Source organism: Hyalella azteca, unplaced genomic scaffold (genome assembly GCF_000764305.2).
Source record: "Hyalella azteca isolate HAZT.00-mixed unplaced genomic scaffold, Hazt_2.0.2 contig9938, whole genome shotgun sequence".
Classification (NCBI taxonomy): Eukaryota; Metazoa; Arthropoda; class Malacostraca; order Amphipoda; family Hyalellidae; genus Hyalella; species Hyalella azteca.
Genome location: NW_025939994.1, coordinates 49,765 through 72,497, shown reverse-complemented (window position 1 = coordinate 72,497; position 22,733 = coordinate 49,765). Strand labels below are relative to the sequence as shown.

The following is a 22,733-nucleotide window of genomic DNA, read 5'->3' as shown; positions in this document are numbered from 1 at the left end:
ACAGTTCTGCACAAATCCAAAATTATTTCTTTATCATTAGTATTTTGAGGCATCAGAAGGTGAGGAATACGAAATGAATAATAATTACAATTTTGTCAACGTTTCATTTAATAGCAAGAAGTTCAACTGACAAAGAAAATATTCAAATCGATGGAGAATGTCACTATAACGAGGTAAGTCGTTGGTTAAATTGGAGATAATTAGACAAAATTTTTACGATAATCAAGAATCTTATAGTTGAAATCTTACCGTCTCTTTTTAAGGAATTGAAATCTTGCCCATTATGTTCGCGATAGGAGAAATGAAAATGCTAACTTTAAAGTCAGTATCCGATAAGGTTTCGCGACCAACTGATTCGATGATCAAACTACTCACGATCTGGGAAGAGACGGGAGGTAGATAAATATTCGTAGATATCCACATCTAAGAGAATTAGTCCTTCCAATTTCATGTAAATTTAAAGTCATCAAATTCTCGCAACAATGCATTGCCGAGAGCGAAATGAGTATTATTTGAATTGATCTTTAAATTGTAAGATGCGTTGTAAAAATTGTGTTTGACGTTTACAAATTTAGCGTCATTAAAAAACTTGAAATGATATTTAATTTTTTTAACCGCTCAATGTAAAATAAGCCGCATAACGTCATCCAATTCTCAATTGTACTGTATTATTCACTTGTCTTCGTTGAAAATTTAATTCCGAACAGTAAACAGTGCGTACATGTCACGCCAGATCAAAGCGTTTCTGTGAAATTATTTGTTAACGTTTTGAAAGGACGGGTCGAGTAAGTTCTAGCGTCTATATGTTCATCAGCAATAAAAGTTTACGAACATTCTTTCGATTTACTAGAGATATTTTTAATTATTCAGTTTACTAGAAGAATTTATGATTATTCAGTTTACTAGAAGTTTTTAAATTATTCAGTTTACAACAAGAATTTTTAATTATTCAGTTTACAAGAAGAATTTTGAATTATTAAGTTTACTAGAAGAATTTTTCCTCTAAGAAATTCATTTTATTTTGTTAATTAAATCAAATCCTAGAATTTCATTGAAGTCTGGAAAAAGACATTGTCCATTGTATGGGATCGGCTCTTATAAATTAGCTCTGTTTTAGACAACGCATTAAGACCCTTTTGAAAAATTTCTAGAGTCTGGATTTTTAGCTAACGTATTCTTCGCAACGTTTAATAATTCTGGCGATAGTTCATAATTTTTATTTCACCACATAAAATTTTAAAGAAAAATACCTGATGAACTGAATAATATTTGTATTCATTAAACGCGGCCGCCAACTCAAGCTCCGCGCGAGTCTGGGGCTGCTCGAGGCCGGAGGTGACACGTGCTGACCGCTTGACGCCGCACACGCGAATGCCAAGCGTCCGCTCCTCGACCTCGAGGGGAGACCCCAACAGAAAGATCCCCTCGACCCCGACAGAGGGAAATCAGAGGAAAGCTAGTGCCTTAACCCGGGAGTGAAAGGTAAAATGGAAAATTATTTTTTAGCGTGAAATATTCTAAAAATTAATAAAAAACGATCAATGACCGAAGAAATTGTTTTAAATATTGATATATACAGATTTGATCAAGTTAAACGTTTCACCAAAGTTTGGTAAAAATGAATTTAACCTTGGAGTGCTCTAGAAAAATTCTATGTTTGTTTGCACTTTTTCAGCATTCCACTGTGTTTAAAAACAACACACATTCAACCAGTTGCAGATTCTAGCTCAGGATATTTGTTTTGGGATAGTCATTGCTAATATTACATACTGTGCACAGCCTTTACACGCAACACTGCTATGGCATCACATTCGTTTGACCAGCACTCGCACCCAGCAATTGTATTAGGCAATAGCAACTCTCGAACGCCCGGCTTTGCAATAGCACATCGATCTGGAGGGCGTTTAAGGTAACGCCAAAGCCATCACAGGTTTCCTAAGACAAATAGAACAGTTCTAGACTCAGACCAGCTGCTCCCTGCCAGCCATATGCTGTACGGTCACAACAGCCGCGGGAATAATTGAGCTCTGTGGTACGTTTTAGAATTAGTAACGGTGCAATTGAATTGGAAGTATTTCTCAAGAATCATGTTTAAGGGGAGCGTCTACCCTAAAATTGAAAATTTTCACTTTTTCGGTTTTTATACTCATTTTAAAGCTGACATTCTGCCCTATCCAACGGTACCACTGCCATATCTGTACGTTGATTTACCCCCTTTTTTGGCCGTTTTCTAAGAATTTCACGTTTTCTTTTATTTTTTTCGAAAAATTGACACGAATAAAAGCTGTCTATTTTTTGATTTGACATATGTGTACCAAGTTTCAAAGTGATCCGTCTGTAAATAGCCGAGATAATTTTTGGGGTAGACGCTCCCCTTAAAGATTTACTGGTATTCTTGCCTTTTCGGGAACTTGTATTAGCAGACGTACAGTCATCTGAGGATAAGAAACTACTTTTCCATGAAATACGGTTTATAGAAAGCAACAAAAAAATTATAAATATAAAGGGAAAACGTACAATAATAATAGCATATGAACCAAGATAATAATGAATAATAAGAACTCAGAGATTAATTAAAATAATCTAATCGCAGGGTTCCTCAGGGTAGTCATGTATCGGCATGAGGCCTAGAGAAGAATTCTATAGTCTATTACTCTAGCTGAAGTGAACTTTTCGTTTTACAAATTCCAGTAAAAATTGCAGATCAAACTACTGATTCATAAAAACTGCGGCCACAAAGCATTCTGGCCAGTATGAATATAACCTCATTCAACTAAGTCTTTTTGCTAAAAATTTGTTCATATATATGGAAAAAAATTAATCAATCAACAGCCGTGACAGAATGGATTCCTTTTTGTGTAGTTATTGGAATTAGACTTGCGGTTATCAAGTTGAGAAATGCATCGGAAAAAATTATTTATTCTTATACAGAAAAAATATAACCGTCTTAATAAAAAAAGCCTAATAACTATATCACTGGCTGGTCAAAACAGCCCCAGAGAAGTAACTTTTTGAACCCATACTATTTTAAATTATTTCACATATGGCTAAAATATTGTTTTGGGGTTATATGATTTTGAGATTTTGATAAATCAATATAAAAATGGATAATGAATTGATATTAAAAATCATTAATGTCGAGTTATAAAACTATCAATAACAATGACGGTAATATAAGCTCCTTTGATAATAACGACGTTTTGAGCATTAAAATCTCTCAATTCTCGTAAATTAAGTAGCGCGGTTCTGTGGCTGCTGCTGCCCAGTTAGAGCATGCAGCTCTTTCAATTGTGATGAACAGAATAGAAGGTTCGAGTTTTAACATATCATACACAGTTTGGTATCGGGCGTGTTAGGTAGTGTCGAAGAATTAAAGGGTTGAGTTTTAGCATAACATGTATCGTTGTCGGCGTCTTAATTCAAATTGTGTCACTGTTGCTCAACAAGATTAATGGCCATATTATGAATGGTCACATGCTGACTCAGGTTGGCCGAAAGCTACTGGACCAGAATATCCATTTTAGAACCAATCGTCTTATGATGATAAAGGGTTTCACATGTTATCGATTCGACTATAGAGTTTCAGTCGTGTTGCTAACCCAATTATGCCTGAGGCCATATCGGCCCGGTTATCTAAGTTTCAACCGAAACGTTTCTCTTACAGTTAGACTGTAATATCAGTAACAAGTTAACTCCTAAACTTTTATCATAAGTTACAATTCTTGCCCTGGCGGAAAAACGTAGCTATAGTAAATATGTCGGTCTCTAACCCCAACCAAAAAACCGTCAAATTCAGATTTTCAAGAAGTAAACGGAGAAAACGATTTTTTCTGGAGTCCGACAGTGCAGCTCTCTGACTTCTTTTTCCCGTGAAAATACAGATCCCATTTCGCAGACGTTCATATGGTGCTAAAAATGCCACCGCCATGTGTGGAGCGATAATTTTTTGACAGACACCATCAGCCTACAAAAGGTCTCCCCATGGGCTTGGCCAGAAGGGAATTTCGAACTTCCGCTTTATTGAATTTCGATTTGCATGATCAGCTCGACTGTCGGAGTTTTTTGCGGCAATTTTAAGTCTAAATCATTGGTTGGAGCAGACCAAGATTAAAATATAAATAAATCGGCCATACATAATTGCGACTATCGATAGATCATGGTTTAAATATCTATTTATCTATTAATAAAGGCATTCAATGGAATGTTTCTCCACGTTCGGTATTTATATTAAAATACATTCTATCATTTGGCACTTAATAAGGTTGAATCATTTAGAAATTATTTTTTCTTGCATTCAGTATTTAAGGTATAAATACTTCTGCATTTTGTTAATTAATAAGGATTTAGAATTCAGGAATTTCGTTTTTAAATACTCAATACGTAGGGCTAAAATACATTCGATCCTCTGTTACATAAGTAGGTTTATGCATTCAAAAATTATATTTATATACATCCAGTATTGACAGTTTTAATTCCAATTATTATGCCATCATTTATTTATTATTCCAATTAATTCCATCATTTGAAACTCAATAGGACAGAAGCCTTTAGCTGAATTCTACTGATCATCCGATTTTAAAAATTGTTCATGCCATAAATGCTTCAGCTCTCTTGCGGACCCACGGATTGTGTCCGGTTCTCTCTAGTTCGTTGTTACAGAATTTATTTACTGTCGATCAATGCTGCTGAACTGTGTTAATCCTCTTCTATTTAGGTCACCTCATAATACAAGTGAAATTTTAACGTGATTTAGCTCGAATGTTAGATTCAGGACATGCATGGTAAATATGAAACGTGATCATCTTCCATATATATATATATATAAATCTTATCGTAATTATGTAAATTAAATAACTTTGTTTAACCGAAAAAATAATGTATTACCTCCCTCGTGTGAGGTGATAAAGTTTAAAAAACTTTCATGTGTAAAGTTGCCTCTTGTGGCTGAAGTTGTGGGGCGCCGAGATGTCTAGCAAGTGAAACCCGGCAATCGTGAGTAATTTAAATGTATATTCTCTTCTCTAAAACTTTTATTTATTAAATTTCGAGATGGTTGCAAAAATCTGTTTATGTCGAGAACGGGAGTTCAGTCTTCCTGTGTAACTCACATGTGATGTGAGCGTGTGGAATGAGGATTTTGTGCAGGTTGCATTGTCGGAAGTTTATTGTGTTTTTGGACGCACTGTTTATCTTTTACTGAAGAGGCATCCGATATCATTTGAGAACTGACTGGGCATTGTGTGCTTTACGACATTGACTTCACGCTCACTTATACTAATACTAATGTTCAATTCATCAAACACAAACAGCGCGCACAAGGTAATTTAAATTTATTTTAACTTAGTCAAACGTACCGGGTATGAAGTAAAAATTTCAAAATGGTCTACGTGAAGAACGATCGAAAAAGTTTTTTAACAATTGCCTACAGCGATTATACCAAAATGTCATGACAGAGAATTCTTCTCACGCGCCATATCTTCTCGCATGTGATTGTACTAACAAGTTGCCTGAAAACTGGGTTACTCGTTGGTAGCATTGCATATCAGAGTCAGATCTACCAACGTCATTGTCTAGTCTTCATTCTTCAGCTTCCTGACATGATTTTTAAAACTTCTGCTAACGGTAACTCAAGTATGAAAATGTATTGGTTCGATGTCCTGCGAAGTTTTGGCAGCACAGACAATTAGTTTACTCGTATTGGTCGAATGTCAATTCAAACATATCAATGACTATAAATACATTTTATCCTAATTACGACACAAAGAATATTTGTGGCAGGAATCGATATGAAAGATTCCGGAAATCAACTCATTTTTAGATGCTCACTAAAAATTAGAATTTAAAAATCAACTCTCCAAGATAACAAATAGGAATCAATGAAATGATAATTGAAATCAAAAGCTTTCGAGCAATACGTAACGGAAACACTCGAAATCTCGGCGCAGCACGAGGATGAACATGTGACGAATACAGCGGGCGGAGCTTGAAGAAGATTGAGCCAACCTTAGAGCGGGTCCCTTGCTCAAGCCGCCAGGTCGGTGCACGCATCACAGCTGCTCCGAGAACTCAAGGTCTCTGTCCAGCCTGAGACGCTTCGAGTTTAGTTCCTCACTGAGTCTATTTTCATATCTGTTCATACTGGATCAAATCTTCGACGCTTTGAATCGAAGATTTTCTTCTATCTACTTATATTGATTTAGGTATCATATCTGTTTACCTGTCAATAAGTATTCTGGGAAACTTGTAAATTAATTATTAGTGTATAATAAGTTAACTTCGAAGCCTGATTTTGTAATTGGCTGGAAAATATTCTAAGAACCGCGCACAATTTCACGGTTCTCGCATGTACAGTGTACCAGGAAAATGAAAGATGTGAGGAAAGCGACAATAACCTTCCTTGGCAAAACGTGTCTCATGAACACATTGATCAATAAAAATATACTTTTTCAAAGACGAATACATTTTCTATAATTGTACAATTTGAAAATAATGGAGCTATATGTAAGGCTACATCTAGTTCTTGGAACCATCGCCTCGATATTTTTACGAAGCACTGAAGTGACCGCCAGCTTGGAAGACATCGCTTTAAACTCAGCTGAAGATTTAAAAATGAATATGGGCGATGGACCACAATGGCTCAAGGTGCTTGTGGATTCATCGGCAAGTCTAAAATCCCCCGCAAAGTCCCGACAAAAGCGATTTTTCTTCCCACTGGAGTTGCCGCCTGGACTTTTCTTTGAGGTGAGAAAAAAAATATGATATTCATCAATAAATAATTATTCGAAACAGTTTTCAGAAAAATTTTCGTTTATATATTAAGCAGTATTTTTATAACATTTCTAGTATAATCGTTCAAAATATTTGTTCCATTCACTTGAAGCTCTTTTCACGTAAAATTTTACGTAACGAGTTTTCCTACCTATTCATTTATCTATATTATATTTTCAGGTCAAGTGGTTTATCCAGGTCCCTGTCGACACGTTCACTCGCTTCGGCTTGGACCTGCAGTTCGCACTTCTGCTTGACCATCAATATCCTCGAGAATTTATTCACAGAAATAAAGGAATTCCTTTTCGTGAAATTGTTCCTAGTATTTACAGACCATTGTTGAAGCGCCCAAACCTAATAGATACAGGGTTTGGTAAAGAAGACGCGGAAAAAAGACAGGATCACATTTTGCACAGGAAGAAAAGGGCAACCAAAGGAGAGAGACATGCAATTTACAGGGTGCTGGAGAAATACATAGATGGGTGAGTCATTGTTTGAAAAATTGGTGTTGTAATACGTTGGGGATTGAAACGACTTACTGAAGAGTGTGATCTTTAGAATTGGAAATGCGTTAGGAAATTTGTGAAATATTTTACAATTTCCTTCAACGGAAGTCAGTGGAAAGTTTTAGGGAAGTTCATTGAGTAGTGTGGAAGTTAGCAGCGGTATTAAGTAAGAGAAAATTCAACCATTCGTTTATCGTGACTGACCAGAGAATAAATTCACTATTACTTTCTATGATGAATGCAAAACAATTTTCAAGTCATCCTGATTTCAACGAATAGTTTTAGTGTGATATTATTTTAATAGAAGTTTCACTCTATGAGATACTGTAGCAGATCTTCACGCATTGAGTTCTAAAAATTAATCCACGCTGAAATTGACGATGTTTTTTAAGAGAATCATATCTCAACATAAATGTGTTGGGTTTAAGAACTTTTGAAAGCCGGTAATTCACTCATGAATAAACGAAACGTTCAAGTAAATGACAGACCCCACTTAATGTGCATATTTAACCTTAGCTTCAGATAATTCCGTTATTTCTAGTCAAATAAGTTACTTCAAGTCGTATACAAATCTGGTTAATTATGTATTCACCAAGAAAAGTCTAACAAGCACAATAACATAACTTAGCAAGCCATTAAAACTTCAGCTCGAATTCTTACGCAAAAATCATTTCATTTCAGCTAGGCGGGTTGCAACGGCCGATTCATTTGTTCATGGAGTGAATCAGACCTTTCAATGTAAAATCATAATTTTTCAAATACAATGCAGTTAAGTTGTTGCTTCATGTCGCTGTGGAGCGCAACAATTAATGCACGCATGCGCAGGGCGAGTCTGCCGGCGCGGGCGTGTCTGCTGCGCACCATCTGCGAGGTCGCGGAGACGCCGCTGCAGGACGACCTTCTGGGCAAGCTGGTCACCGCCATACTCAAGTAATAATTAATAATTCAATTTCTAGTATGATGAGTACCTGACGGCAGAGTACCACGGCACACAGACAGACTCGTGCGCGGTGCGGTACAGCAACTGCCCCCAGTCACTCTTCGATGTCATCCCGTATATAGAAAGCAACTTCGTATACAAATAATACAAAAAAAATTTTCATACAAAAGGAATTCAGTATGATCACAAGAGACAGAAAGAGGAATTATTTTCCTTGTGAACAAATGCAGGTTTAGAAAGCGTCATGTAATAGTTATTTGAGTAGTGTAAGCGAAAAGTGACATATGTAAATCTATGGCTGCCGAACAGGCGTATAAGGCAGCAAAGCAAACGCGGCACCTACACTCTAGCAGCAAACAAATAAATCTGCCAGACCGAGTACAGTTCGACTCAGAAGATAAATTTATACCACTATTCATAAAATGCTCATAACAGCATTATTGAGGGTCCTAAGTATAAAAAAAAATTCAAGTTGAGAATGACTGGACAAAATAGAAGGGACTTGACGCTTGCAGGGTTATATTAAGCGAAGGCGATATTTCTCAACTTAGGGTAGAAATTCTTTAAAATCTTAAAGTTAACTTCCTCACTAACTAGCACAGTTATTATTTTTATTTTATACAAGTGAAAATAAAGCAAATTATTTCTATGTTGAATAAATATTTCATTTCATTATCCTAAGAGGGTGAAGCATGAAGGGGGCATTTCCTTTTCTCTCTGCAGTCGTTCCAGTGATTCTTGTATAAGTGGAAGGCTAACCGCAAGTACTTCAATGGGACAGAAACCGTTTTCGTAAAAGCTTGTCTAATTTTTATTCCTCGGAAACTTAAGAACTTTAACATTTTTTATTCAGTCTTGAGTTATTTTCTCGACAGTATTTAGAACTAGTCGAGAGAACTGAAACACATTATTTAATTGTATAGATAAATTTCTCAGCTTCATCGCGAACTAATGTTTAAAAGATAAAACAGAATAATGAGTTGCAAGGCAGCTGTTTTCTGATTTCTTAATTAAAACTCTTTTCATACAACAAATAATTTATGTGCATGCTTTTCTACAATGACACTACGATACTATCCCTAATTATTATCATGTAACTTAAAGAGGACCACACACTTTTTTTAGCCGCAATCAACATTAACAACAAATTTAGAGCGGCAATGCTACATGCTGCAGAAATGGAAAGTGATTATTTTGCTATTAGCCCGACTAAGCGTAACAGGACGCGGGCTAGAGAATTGTCATGAAGGGCCGGCTCCATGCCACTGTATGTGGTCCGCGGGCCAGAGGACTATTGTGTAGGGCCCCTGCCGCTGTATGTGGTCCGTGGGCCAGAGGACTATTGTGTAGGACCCTTGCCACTGTATGTGGTCCGTGGGCCAGAGAACTGTTATGTAGGGCCCCTGTCACTATAATGTGGTCCGCGGTCCAGGGAAGTGTTATGTAGGGCCCCTGTCACTATATGTGGTCCGCGGTCCAGGGAAGTGTTATGTAGGGCCCCTGTCACTATATGTGGTCCGCGGTCCAGGGAAGTGTTATGTAGGGCCCCTGTCACTATATGTGGTCCGCGGTCCAGGGAAGTGTTATGTAGGGCCCCTGTCACTATATGTGGTCCGCGGTCCAGGGAAGTGTTATGTAGGGCCCCTGTCACTATATGTGGTCCGCGGTCCAGGGAAGTGTTATGTAGGGCCCCTGTCACTATATGTGGTCCGCGGTCCAGGGAAGTGTTATGTAGGGCCCCTGTCACTATATGTGGTCCGCGGGCCAGAGAACTGTTATGTAGGGCCCTTCGTCACTGTATGTGGTCCATGGGTCCGCACTGTTAAGTAGGGCCCCCTTGCATCATAAAAAAATGCACTTAGATATTAGGATGTAAATTTTTACTGAATACATGCACGGATACGACAAAAATGTTTCTAAATACATACCAAACTCACTGACAGACAGAATAAAAATTGTCCTTAATTACACATATAGATAATAATTTTTAATTCTTGTATTCTGCACCGGCTAACACTGAACATATTATGTTAATAAATCAGATCGTCTGGGGAGAATTAAATGCCTCAAAGTATTCAGTTCACGTAAGCTAACCCGGCAATGACCACTCAACATATATTACACTTGACTCGCCGGTCAGCAATAAAACCCGTACAATGCTGGTAAAAAAACAGGATTCGAACTGTTCTAATGCCACATAAAAGTTTCACCGTTATCTAGAACTAATTCGAAAGCTCTGTCACAATTCAGTTTGCAGTATTGAGCAGAATAAATATTTTCAATTGGAGGACGGTGGCATATATACGGTGGCGACTTGAGCATCCTTCTATTATTTATGATTTTATTACTCCTCTTAATGTTTCTCTCACTCAACGTCACTATCCAATTAATGTAGCACGTATATCAAGCATTTAAGCTTTGAGAAATATAGGTTTCGAAGAAGAATGATTAGGCTAGGGCATCAAGAAATAATGGCGACACTAGATTAATTTACTCGTTAATTGCAATCCTCAAGAGTTCAGGAACCAATTTTTTATCCATTTATTCCACGCATGAAAGTTTACTCGCAGCAATGAAAACTACGAATTAGAGTTCTCATTTCACCATGGAATTAAGTTCAACATCATGACTATAGGGAGCTCTTGGTTTGCAAGGATTTTTGCAAAATTGCTCGGGTTAAATTGCTGTATAAAATACACGACGCATCAATTTATGAGTACAGAGGCGCGAATTGTTTTGCGTGGACCACAGAAACGAGCCAATGGGTGAGGCATCGCTGGTCCTTCACAAGCCAATAAATGGTCACTCATTGAATGAGGATCTTTAAAAAAGAAAATGAACTAAGAAACTCAATCTGTTTATCATACATTACCTACTGGAAAAAATGTAACATCTGCAGGTGATGATAAATGATATATCATCAAAATTTGAAGATTTCTCGTTTATATTTAAAAACTTCGTTTAGGTTTTTTCGATAATTCTCCATAATTTTAATTATGGGACATTCAAATAAATGGGAATTATTCAATAAATTAACTAATTAGAAGATTTCTCATGTGCAGGACAGTTGGCAGCGAGCAAGGCAAGCTATTATTAATGTATTAAGCTAATTAGACAAATTTGTATCTAGAGTAATAATTTTTACAACGGTATTCGTTATATTTATTTTTATTGTCCTTATATATTGCGCACGATTTTGGATATATTAATATCTAGTGTATCAATATTATATTATACTATAATCTAATATTGTATACGATACTAGATTCTTTCATATCTAGTGGTCATGTCTTGGGCATGGCATAAGATATATTTATATCAGGTTACCATATATAGCAAATGGTATGTAGGCAACTGAAGCTCACTGACTGAACAAATCTGTAAGCAAATCAAACTGAATCACCTTCACTAAGCACATGCTGCCTTCGCTGTAGATGCTACTGTTTTGAATATATATTCCCCATAATAATGTGATAAGAGTACATTAAATACAATTTTAATTACCAAGTCATTTGTAATACCCTTGATTTGAATATTTGGCGCTAAACGGGAGATGGAGAGATGCAGAGAATAGATTAGTTGCTAATGCTGATAAAACGTAATCAATACTGTGATGATTTTCACACCAGTTAAAAAAATTCTAGTGCTTCTTTATCAGAACTAGAATCTGCCAGGATCTGTAGAATCGTAGATATTTTATTTATAACTAGTGCTCAGGTTTGTCTGAGCAATGTTTTGTGAAGTTAAAAATTGAAAACAGCAACGTTTCAGAAATACAGACTAAAATAAAATTTTTAAGTGAAGACAAATCATCCTGAGTGCAATTGATGACAATATCATCTGTTGGAGAACGCCAGGCGAGCCTTCTATTGTTTATAAAGGCAGATGGTATAGATAACGGATTCGTAAAAAAACGTGTCTGTCCTAAAAACCTCAGTGATATCTCCCGAATTCCTGCTAAATATATCGGTCATGTACCTCTAATTGAACTTAATTTCTTACTACAGTGCATGCGCTGAATCTGTTATCCCAGAATCACAAAAACAGTTCATCCTGAATTAATTGGGATGCAATAATATAGAGAGATCAGTGGGCGGCGCCAGGAGGCTGGCTCGACCTCTTTGTGGGTACTCTTCTTCTCAGGTCAAGTGATGACGTAACACCTACTGAGAGACAAGTCACTTGTCTTCTGGAGGCTCAACGTACCGCATCTTAGTCTCAGAGTCCGCTATTGTTTGTTTGTTGTGTATTCGCTCTGGTTGTGTATTTGATTTGCATTTAAATTATTTCATGTATTATTGTATTTATAAGAATAAATTATTGCCTTCATTTCACTTTTTACAGAAAAATTTTCACTTTTTTAGGAGCTAATAAATCAAACAATTTTCAGCACATGAATGTATTTGACATCACTATAGGGTGACTTAAGCCCTTAGATATAAGTTCGAAAATTGTTTGAGATTTTGCACCATGTCTTTACTTGCGGCGGGAACCAGTGAACGTGAATTTAGTAGGTATATGGTTTTACTTGTAATTCTTTTGCCTACGTCACTCATGGCAGCAAATTTAAACGCCAATTTTTCTTGTCAACTGTTATGATTAATTTTTTCATTGATAAAAAATTTCTATTACTATCATAGATTATAATTTTAAGGCAAAATGGCTTCATGGATGCAACTAAAGCTACTATTTATGGTGAGCATATGCATTATTTTTCTAAGCCTTCAAGTGACTGCTAATTTAGAAGCTCTTGCCCTGAGATCCTCGAAACAACTCAAGGCCAACATGGACGACGAAGGTAAATTTTTTCTATGTCTCCTGGACCCATCGAGACGCAGTCAACTTATTGCCAACTCCAGGAAAAAACGGGAATTGCTTTTTCCTCTAGAGCTGCCAAAAGGAATAAACATGCAGGTGAGACCATTTGTTGACATGTTGAAATAAGTTAATGGTCTATATTATATTGAATTTATGTGTCTTGACTTATTTGCCCTGTTGTTAATTCCGATATTATTTCAATTGTGGTGTGCATTTAATGTCAGAGGGATATGTTTTTTCACTGGTAAAACTGCTTTCAATGAACATTCCGTATTAATCGAATTTATTTCACGTATTTAGACACATGTTGTGAATATTTGTTTGAATATTTTAGAAAAAATTATGAACGGAAGATCCTAACCTTTTAGAAACTACCAGTATATTTAATTATTGAAATTTTCACAGCTGTTGTCACAATAATAATAGTTGTTATTTTTATATTTCTTCTTCTTCCAGTTCAAGTGGAATATCGATGTCCCAGTCGACACCTTTGCCCGCTTTTTCTTGGATGTCCAGTTCGCCATCTTGATCGACGCTCCCTACGCCCGAGAATTTGTCCATAAGCAAGAAAAATTTCCGTACCGAGAACTTGTCCCTGAGATTTACAGACCATTACTGAAGCGTCCCGATCTTATTGACACGGGACACGGAATAGCAGAAGAAGGAGAAGACCGAAAAGATGAAATTTTGCACAGAAAAAAGAGAGAGGCGATTGAAGAAAGGCGTGCTGTGTACAATATGCTAGAAAATTTCTTGATAAAGTAAGCATGGCCAAAGAAAAGTATATGTTGGCATGAGGCTCGCCTGGAAAAATGAGTATTGAATTGAAATTTGCATGGTCCTGTACGAAAACAGTATACCACAAAAAGTGGTTAAAATCTAAATTTCGCTATGATAAGCTGATTTTGCAAATAGAAGTTTTTGGTGATTCGGGTTCCTGTCTGGGTACGAGTGGATTGTACTGCTACTGCCTATTCAGTAGTTTAAGGAATAAATCATATATCTCAGTGCCAAAAAGAATTATTTAGGCTTCCATCTGTAAATATCGCTGTAAAATTGATGCTCCAAGTCTCTGTGGAGCGCGACAATTAATGCACGCATGCGCAGGGCGAGTCTGCCGGCGCGGGCGTGTCTGCTGCGCACCATCTGCGAGGTCGCGGAGACGCCGCTGCAGGACGACCTTCTGGGCAAGCTGGTCACCGCCATACTCAAGTAATAATTAATAATTCAATTTCATTAATTAGTACAAATACGGGAGATTATCGAACATTTACTGCTCGACAAACATGCATGCTTCTATGTGTGGTTTGAGTCTGATAGACAGCAACGTTTTAAGATTGAAGTTGTCCATGAGGCCCAATTTTAAGAAATCGTTTTTTGCAATGATTACCATTAAAAAATTATAAGTAATGTAATCTATTGACCGTGCAGGCCATCACGAAGCACTACGTACAGCACAGGAGACGAGTATGATGAGTACCTGACGGCAGAGTACCACGGCACACAGACAGACTCGTGCGCGGTGCGGTACAGCAACTGCCCCCAGTCACTCTTCGATGTCGTCCCGTTTATAGGGAGCAACTTCATATATAAATAATACATAATGTATGTGAACAAAATATTTTTCGCTGATTATCGTCTCACAGTTGAGCTGATTTTTCGCTGATAATCGTCGCACAGTTGAGCTTACGATGGAAGTACAACCTAGGGATACCACAATTCACAAATGTTAATATAGCGCACATTAACCGTGTAAATTGGGTCTATTGTGAGTCATTATTTAAAGAAAACAATGAACTAAAGAAATGATCATAATCAATATTACTCATCAAGCACGTCAGAATATTAATATATCACCGACAACCATGTGAGGAGTAGCGTCATTCGTTTCTTGTCTACTTGCAGTGAGGCTTTTACAAGTCATTGATCGTTTTATTATTATTATTTATAAAATCATTATTTATTTTACATCTTAGTATTTACCTATGCATTCTATAATTCAAGGAAAATGTTTCTGTCTGATTTTGCGTCATTTTTACCCTAGATGTTTCTTAGACCTACACTCAAGAGATTAATGTTCAATAGTGAATCCAACACCGTTAGCTTGAAGTAGCAAGTGATGGTCTGATCGTAAATCCACTTGTCATAGAAGTCTCTATTTCAAAACCGGTCAATTTTTCATCAATCAAAACAAAATTTCCATCAGTCAATTTGGAGCGCTATTTTGTATTCTGTGACCACAATCAAGTCGGACAAATTTATTCAATTATACATCAATCCCTCTTTTAGTAGAATTAATTAAAACGGTTTCTTATCTTTAGTTTAGCAGCAACTAACTACAGGATTGAAAACATAATTTTTCCATCATTAAGAAAAAATTAAAATTTTCCGTTCCAAACTCACTGGGTCACTGAGAATCTTTAGACACGCCAAATTTCAATTTCTTTTTAGCCCTTTCCTGAACTGTTACTGATAAAATAATCATTGATAGCTTACAATTAAAATAGCATTTATCTTTTACCGTGTGGACACTGAATATGAAACCTTTAAAATAGCATTTATCTTTTACCGTGTGGACACTGAATATGAAACCTAAGTCATGCACTTACTGAGAAGCATATATTCATCGCTTGAATTTTTCAAAACACCCAGTAAATACTTTAACTGTTTTTCAACTATTTTTCATTGTAAATTCTTTTCGACAGCCAGTTTAAGCCATTGACTGTTTTTTTCAAATATTTATAATGGTTGTATCTCTAATTCCAAATTATATGCCATTGACTGGCGATTATTATTAATTGTGTTACATGAAATCTTTCTGGTGTAGAGTGCCAGGTCAATTTTAGATCCGATTCAATCGTTTTTTATGTTTTTCTATGTATATTGTGCGTGTTTTAAATAAAATGTAAATTTGCAAGATTGATTTAGTATGAAACATAACATATTTTGGTACGGTGGTGCTTATTTGATTGTAGTTGTAGCATTGTAGACGGCGGAGAGGAGGAAAGCCTCAAGTCTTACACTGATAAGTGTAAGACTAAAAGAAACACATTCGTAGCTGTTTCATAATGAATTTTATCTTGACCTGAAAAAATGTTTTCTCGTGAAAACAGTTTCTTCGAACTTGACGGAACTGGTAACCAGTGTAAAGCATTGATTGTTCTACAAATATTCGTTATTTTAAGTTTTACCGTGGCTGAATAAAAGTTAGAAGTTGTCCGTATATATTTTTTTCCTATTAAGCCTTTTTGTCGCCCAAAGCAAATTACTAACATTTCTCCAAATATTTACCACTGCTGAGTATTTTCGGCCCCGAAAGCAAATCGTTAACATTTCTCTATAGTTGATCATTGAGCTTTTTGCGCACATGATCCAAATCGTTAGGATTTTTCAAATATTTTTTATTTAAGTCTTTCGGCACCGATTCTGAGTCGCTGACATTTTTTCATAGCAGAATCTTTTCACCCACGGCATTTTCATTTAACTTTACATCAAATAACTTTACCCTTTGCTTATGGTTCTAAGTGAACCCATGGTAAGGGTTATTAGAAGTTCTACATTAGTGTCAATTTAATGTTTAACAAAAAGGAAAACGTAAGCTGATTTTAAGGTGATTTTATTATATTCCGGTGATGTGTGGAAGGGAAACAACAATTTGTCTTCTGCTCTCATTACTCTATTTATATCATCAACCGCCATGATGCAAATAAAAATCAACGTAAATTATCGGTAACAACAAACAAATTATCAACAAATTATGTACTTCTTGAGCTATTAAATGGTGAGAGAACTGATTTCAAAGATGATAATATCGTTATGCAAAACGAATGAAATATTTCACATTCTTTTGAGATTTAAGATTGCTACTAATACTTCAAAAATTGTACTGCAGACGGTGCATTAAAATTAATATTATTTGGGATATAGTTAACAAAGAAAAACTTGCTCGAAAACATGGAGAAATTGGGAAAACATTAGAAAAATACACACGCAAAAAGCCACAACAAAAATGCAAAAAATATTCATTTTCTGTTATCAGACGCAATTAATTAAACTAGGTAAGCAAATCAAATCAAGGTAGAGTATGTCTACCACAATAATGAGCACATATAGGAATGATTTAGAGCTTTACAGAGCAGTTTTGAACTAAAATTTTTTTCCCTTCATCAGCACTGTACACAGAACAATGATTTTAATCGGCAACATTCTGAACATGCAATTGAAAGATGTGTGGAAATGTTAGAATAGAATAGAATGGAAGTGTCGGCATTGAAGAAATAGGCCCTTTGCCTGTTACCGATTCATGTACTTTACGTGACTTGATTCACAAGGGATCTGGCCTTTTAAACCCAATTTTTCCATAATTGCCGATTGATTGAGATAGCTGCTGGACTTATTACCTGTTCCGTAAGGTGCTGGGCAGACTGAACATTTGCTTCAGCATAGCTTCATCTAGTCTATTCATGAAGGCGTTCATACTCGGAGCGACAACGATGCTATCAGGGAGGCTGTTTCACATGTCGGTGACTCGAAGCGAGAAGAAATGTTGTCGCATTGGTATGTTACAAAGCAGTTTTTTATGTTTATAGCCGTGGCCCCTAGTGTTGGGTCATGTTTCATATTCTAGTAATCCTTCTGGGACTTGTATAAACCGTGGGTATACTTGTATACTTCAATGAGGTCACCACGCAGACGTTGATAACAGAGTTAGTTAGTTAGTTCAGTGGCCGTAGTTGCTAACGCTTCAGGTCGAGCTATCTCGCGCCGGTTGACAACAGAGGCTTGGAAGCTTCATAAAATATAATTTTTTTATAAGGCTTGCCTCTAAATCCCAGAACTATCCTTGTTGCGCGTCTTTGAACACTCTCTATTAAATTTTTGTCCTTTTCAAATTTCGGTGACCACACGACGTTTCCAAACTCTAGGTTCGGGCGCACGACAGCAACAAAGAACTGCTTCATCGCTTCTGCATCTAGGAACTCGAAGGAGCGTCTGATCAGTCCAAGTCGTTTATTGGCTTTATTAACTTGACCTTCAATATGCTTAGAATATTTCAACTCATTGTCGACACTAACTCCCAAATCTTTTTCCATTGTCGACTTCGACATCACTCTGTCGTTGCAACCGTGTCTTCTCATACTGTAATCATGCTGTTCATTATTCTTGCCTATAGGTAGATTACTTTACATTTGTCAGCGAGAAAACGCAGCTGCCACTTATCAGCCCAGTCAACCAGCCTGTCAAGATCACATTGCAACTGTACTTTTTGTGACGTATTCTTCACTGTATTAGAAACTTTTGTATCGTCAGCATACATCGAGCACAAGCTGGACACAGCTTCTGGCAGATCGTTTATAAACGCAATGAATAAAACAGGCCTGAGAACGCTTCTTTGTGGCACGCCGCTGCGCACTGAAGCCCAGTCTGATACGGCTCCGTTAATACAAACACGTTGTCGTCTTCCTTCTAGATAATCTCTGATCAATTCGAGTATATTACTCTCAATTCCCTAAGACTTCAATTTACGCAACAGCCGCTCATGTGAGACACTGTCAAATGCCTTGGAAAAATCGAGGTACACTGCATCTACTGGCTCCCTTTCGTCCAACAGATGGGTCCTTTCATTCATTGTAGACAAGAGGTTGGTGGTGCAGGATCTACCGGCAATAACGCCATGTTGACAGTCTGATAGGAGATTATTAGCAGTCAAATGATCGATCAATAGACCCCTTACAACAGATTCCATTACTTTGCAAAAGACACTTGTCAAACTGGCAGGGCGATAGTTGCCCGGGAAGCTTTTGTCACTGTTTCTGAACAACGGTGTCACTTGAGCTTCTTTCCAGTCAGCCGGCAAGATCCCTTCGTTCAAAGTTTTTTGAAATAAATTACGTCGAAGCGCCTGCTAGGACATTTGCTAACTCTTTGAGTAATCTGGGATGGAAGCCGTCCGGTCCACATGACTTGTTTGGATTTAAAGCGATCAGGCGCTTGAGAAGCTCTTCTTCTGGTATTTCAAACTTGTTAATTTAGAGCGGAATGCACGTTTCCTCAATAACTGGAATACTGTTCAAGTCCTCTTCAGTGTATACGCTACTAAAAAATTGATTAAGAACGTTAGCCTTGCCCTCATCAGAGGATATCTTTCGTTGATCTACTTTCAAATCAGAAACACCGTCCTCTATCTCGCACTTCGAGCTAGCGTACAAAAAAAAGGCTTTCGGATTCTCTTTTTTTTTAATTTTAGCAATATTTTTTCGAGGTTTTTACTGCGGAGCGACAATAAAATTTTACTTAATTTCGAACTCTTGCGTACAGGATGTTCTCAGTATCGCTATGAGTCTGTAAATAACGCTGGTAACTTCCTTGTTGGTTTTCAGTTTAGCTAGAACTGGACTGTTCATCCTCTGAGTTTTTTACTCCACTAAGCTTAATTTTAGGTACAGACGCATCAATTGCAGACATAACCGTGTCCTTGAGAAATGACCATGACTCAGCCACATTCATGACCTTAATACAGTTCGAAATGTTCACTGCACTCACTGCTGCACGGAGTTTATCAAAGTCGCCTTTCGCAAAATTCAAACGCTCACGCTTTCTAGGCGTCTTATCTGTACAGCACTTAAGACTGAAAAACAATGATTGGTGATGGCTTTTGCCCAATGGAGCCTCGTAACGAAGCTCATCTAACATTGATTCATCACTAGTAAACACCAGGTCTATAATATTGGGAGTGTGTTTACTTCTATAATTGGTTGGCTTGGTAACGTGCTGGACTAGGAAGGGGTCTCTCACAGACTCCATGAACAAGGATGCTGGGTGATTCCCATCCCTTGGAAAGGATCCTTCTGTCCAGCCTAGTTCTGGATGATTAAAATCACCAACGGTCAACGCGTGTGACCTACGGAAAGTCAAGTTCGGTAAAAGTCTGTTTAGTACTTTATCGTTATCAAAGGAACTGTTTTGTGATCTATACACGACGCCTATCAGGAGGTTGATAATTTAATTGAGCTTCTTTGAAATTCTTGACACTAATTCGTGATACAATCGGTAGGTATTACGTTTGTAAGCTGCATGTAAAATCATACCAACCAGATTCAGGTTCACTCTATATACTCCAGCGATAAGCGAAATTTTCTGACCAAGCCAAGTACTCAAAGTGATTCAGAATCTTGCGAACTGGAATACGGAGCGAGCAAGAAGTCAACAGCGTGCGGGCCACAACACTACAGATTGCGGGCTCAAAAACAATTAAGTGCGGGCTAGAACACAAAAAAGTGTTTGTCTAGAACACAACAGAGCGAGTATGGGCCAAAACAGAACCAATCAATTGGGGAAAGATTTTAAAAGAGCTTAAACAACGTTGAATTGCAAATGCAATTAAGCAGAAGCAATTCTAAGTAACTTTACACTGAAGAGAATATGTTATTAACTACCAAAGGCAACAAGTCAAAGAGGGACACAGGACAAACTTCGTATTCGTCGTGGCAACGACCGGTTATGTGGCCGACTTTCTCAGCCCGAACGTATGCAAGAATTTCGTCCACGTAGCCACCGTCCTGGGATGCCAACAATGATGTCATTGTAGGGCTGAAAAGAAGATATGGCTTGGCTTCAGATATCCTAAATGTGGGGCATTCTAACCACAACAAGTTAGATAAGAACGATTATATTCAAGCAACTTTATGAACATGATAAATGGCGCACTAAACGTTAAATAATTATGCAGTAAACTAATTGAACTCACCTCATTAGCATGTTGAATATATCTCCTGCAAGCCCATACTCTATTGGCTCACTTGCCACTTCGCACACCGTGCGCAGCAAGCATTCTTTCGCTGGCAGTCCCAACCTGCAGTCCCAAAACCAATATATAGCAATTAAAGTGAAGCTAGCTTTATAATTTTCGTTTCGTAAATACTGTCACTATTGTTTTTAACAAGTCAAGAACTTATGAGAAGGCTCCAATGTTTTTGTCGCGACATGCGCAGCAAAATTTCGTCTTAATGCGAATCTTAACGCATTAAAGTTTCACTCACTTATCAAGAAATCCTTCGATGATTCGATAAAAATAGAGTCGTTCTTCTTGTACAATTGTTGAATAGTTCGAGATCACTGCGTCTCGCTTGTGGATGTAGTGGTGGGCAGGCAAAGGCTCTTCATTGTCCGCTTGCTCCGGAGTATGGTTCTTCGCCTCCTGGTCCTGCTATCAGTAAAAATCCATTAGTACTTTTAAAGCCATCATATTCGTTTCCGTTCATTTCTATTGAGTAGCTTAATATTTTATAGCGTTAATAACGATAAATGTGTCACGTATGTTAGCACAGCAAACTTCAGTTTTCGGTGTTTCATATAGTACTTGAAATGAGCAAATTTACATCACCTTTTTGGGAGCGTCAATTTTCTCAATTTCCTCATCTTCATCTTCCACGAAGCCTTTGAGTTTCTCGAGACCATATCTCTCGAAAAAGATCGCCGGGAAATTGATGATGATGGGAATTGCCACTTGAAACCTGGCAGTGTAACGACGCTGCGTTTCGAACGGCATGTTGAGAGCCCATTTGCACTGTACACAGAGAGTCCCATCACAAAATTATAGAAAATTATCCAATTATAGAGTTTATATTTCTATATAATTAGGTGAATAACCTATTATTGAAAGGCTCTAAGCAGATTTCACTTTGGATATTTTTGTTACAAATTGTATGCAATACAATATGAGCGCAAATTAACGCCCTAACTATATTATCAGGACATATTTGCGTTTTGAAAAATTGTTAATTAATTGTTTTTATCGAGAGAAAATAATGACATATATATCCATACATAGAAATAATTAGAAATCATTACCTCAAATGAACTGCCTTTCGGGACCTGAATAGTTCTCTTTTTCCTGATGTGCGGATGGTCCACAGGGAGAGCTCTTCGCATCCGCTCTTTATGTGCTGAACATTGCTGCAATGCAGAAGACGGACGGGCAGACGCTGACACCGCTATGCTGACTAAATTTAGAAACACCAAGCAGATCACCAACATTGAGGATGCTATTCCATTGCACTGGTTCATTTTCGAAAGATTATAACGTAGAATGGCGAGCGAAATTCCAAACCTGTGTCAGTTGTAAAAAATTTTATTTCAAATTGAGGGTTTGTATAGATACCGTAAGATACTCAATCTATTCTTTAAAGTCATCAATGAAGACAAGTTTCAATTAGAAGTTCAGCGCGATACAAGGGATGTGGAAGGAAATCTATGAAAATTCATCTATCGTACTAGTACATTTCATGCCTAGAAATTGGGATCTAAGTGAATGTGAAACTCGTCACTTTTCGTGAACATCTACTATTATAATGGCAATAATATTATTAATTTAAATCGCTATATTCGTGATCAAGAAAGAAGAGTCTACATTCTCTCTACAGTTGATGTTTTACTAGTAACAATGGTAGGATCCATTCACGATTGGCATGTGAACTGATGGCTTGACTTTCTGAATTTCATTTTCAGTGTTATTTTTTGGCTTCTGCATAGATTTGCGTAAGATTGATAAAGAAATTATTGCCTACTAAGTGTCCTACAGAGTTTTCAGCTCTGCTTACAAACAAGTTTTCTTTACTCGACGTACTACAATATCTGCGTAGCAGCTGCACGTGAGTCAACATCTCCACAGTAGCCAACGAAGAAACTGACGAGCTAAACCT

General features: G+C 37.2%; 3 protein-coding genes across 4 annotated transcripts; 2 read left to right on the top strand and 1 right to left on the bottom strand.

Annotated features, from left to right (window-relative positions):
* The first annotated feature begins 6,039 nt into the window (after positions 1-6,039).
* Positions 6,040-8,208, top strand: LOC108676585. The gene is made up of 3 exons (XM_018164684.2): positions 6,040-6,741; positions 6,949-7,250; positions 8,100-8,208. Exons 1-3 carry the CDS (start codon positions 6,490-6,492, stop codon positions 8,206-8,208), a joined length of 663 nt encoding a protein of 220 aa, XP_018020173.1. The 5' UTR covers positions 6,040-6,489.
* Positions 8,209-12,556: 4,348 nt separating this feature from the next.
* Positions 12,557-15,054, top strand: LOC108676599. Its single transcript, XM_018164706.1, has 4 exons — positions 12,557-13,128; positions 13,489-13,793; positions 14,140-14,244; positions 14,464-15,054. The coding sequence occupies exons 1-4, from the start codon at positions 12,874-12,876 to the stop codon at positions 14,627-14,629; spliced, it is 831 nt and encodes a 276-aa protein (XP_018020195.1). The 5' UTR covers positions 12,557-12,873; the 3' UTR covers positions 14,630-15,054.
* A 4,979-nt stretch (positions 15,055-20,033) lies between these two features.
* LOC108676588 lies at positions 20,034-22,139 on the bottom strand. Of its 2 annotated transcripts, none has more exons than XM_047882224.1 (5): positions 21,883-22,139; positions 21,416-21,598; positions 21,072-21,238; positions 20,780-20,884; positions 20,034-20,622 (listed from the first exon to the last, which is right to left on the bottom strand). In XM_047882224.1, the coding sequence occupies exons 1-5, from the start codon at positions 22,096-22,098 to the stop codon at positions 20,439-20,441; spliced, it is 855 nt and encodes a 284-aa protein (XP_047738180.1). In that variant the 5' UTR covers positions 22,099-22,139; the 3' UTR covers positions 20,034-20,438. The 2 variants fall into 2 exon arrangements, with proteins under 2 accessions (XP_047738180.1, XP_018020176.1); XM_018164687.2 differs by having other exon boundaries at positions 21,072-21,235.
* Between the last annotated feature and the right edge of the window lie 594 nt (positions 22,140-22,733).

Bases quoted from the DNA above. Each gene is read 5' to 3' on its own strand.
- LOC108676588 (XM_047882224.1), bottom strand. From the start codon at position 22,098: ATGAACCAGTGCAATGGAATAGCATCCTCAATGTTGGTGATCTGCTTG. The intron at 21,599-21,882 runs GTAATGATTTCT...CTCTGTGTACAG, and splicing joins CGAAAGGCAGTTCATTTGAG to TGCAAATGGGCTCTCAACAT. The intron at 20,885-21,071 runs GTGAGTGAAACT...TTGGGACTGCAG, and splicing joins ATCGAAGGATTTCTTGATAA to GTTGGGACTGCCAGCGAAAG.
- LOC108676599 (XM_018164706.1), top strand. From the start codon at position 12,874: ATGGCTTCATGGATGCAACTAAAGCTACTATTTATGGTGAGCATATGC. The intron at 13,794-14,139 runs GTAAGCATGGCC...ACGCATGCGCAG, and splicing joins CTAGAAAATTTCTTGATAAA to GGCGAGTCTGCCGGCGCGGG. The intron at 14,245-14,463 runs GTAATAATTAAT...TTGACCGTGCAG, and splicing joins CTGGTCACCGCCATACTCAA to GCCATCACGAAGCACTACGT.
- LOC108676585 (XM_018164684.2), top strand. From the start codon at position 6,490: ATGGAGCTATATGTAAGGCTACATCTAGTTCTTGGAACCATCGCCTCG. The intron at 6,742-6,948 runs GTGAGAAAAAAA...TTATATTTTCAG, and splicing joins CGCCTGGACTTTTCTTTGAG to GTCAAGTGGTTTATCCAGGT. The intron at 7,251-8,099 runs GTGAGTCATTGT...ACGCATGCGCAG, and splicing joins CTGGAGAAATACATAGATGG to GGCGAGTCTGCCGGCGCGGG.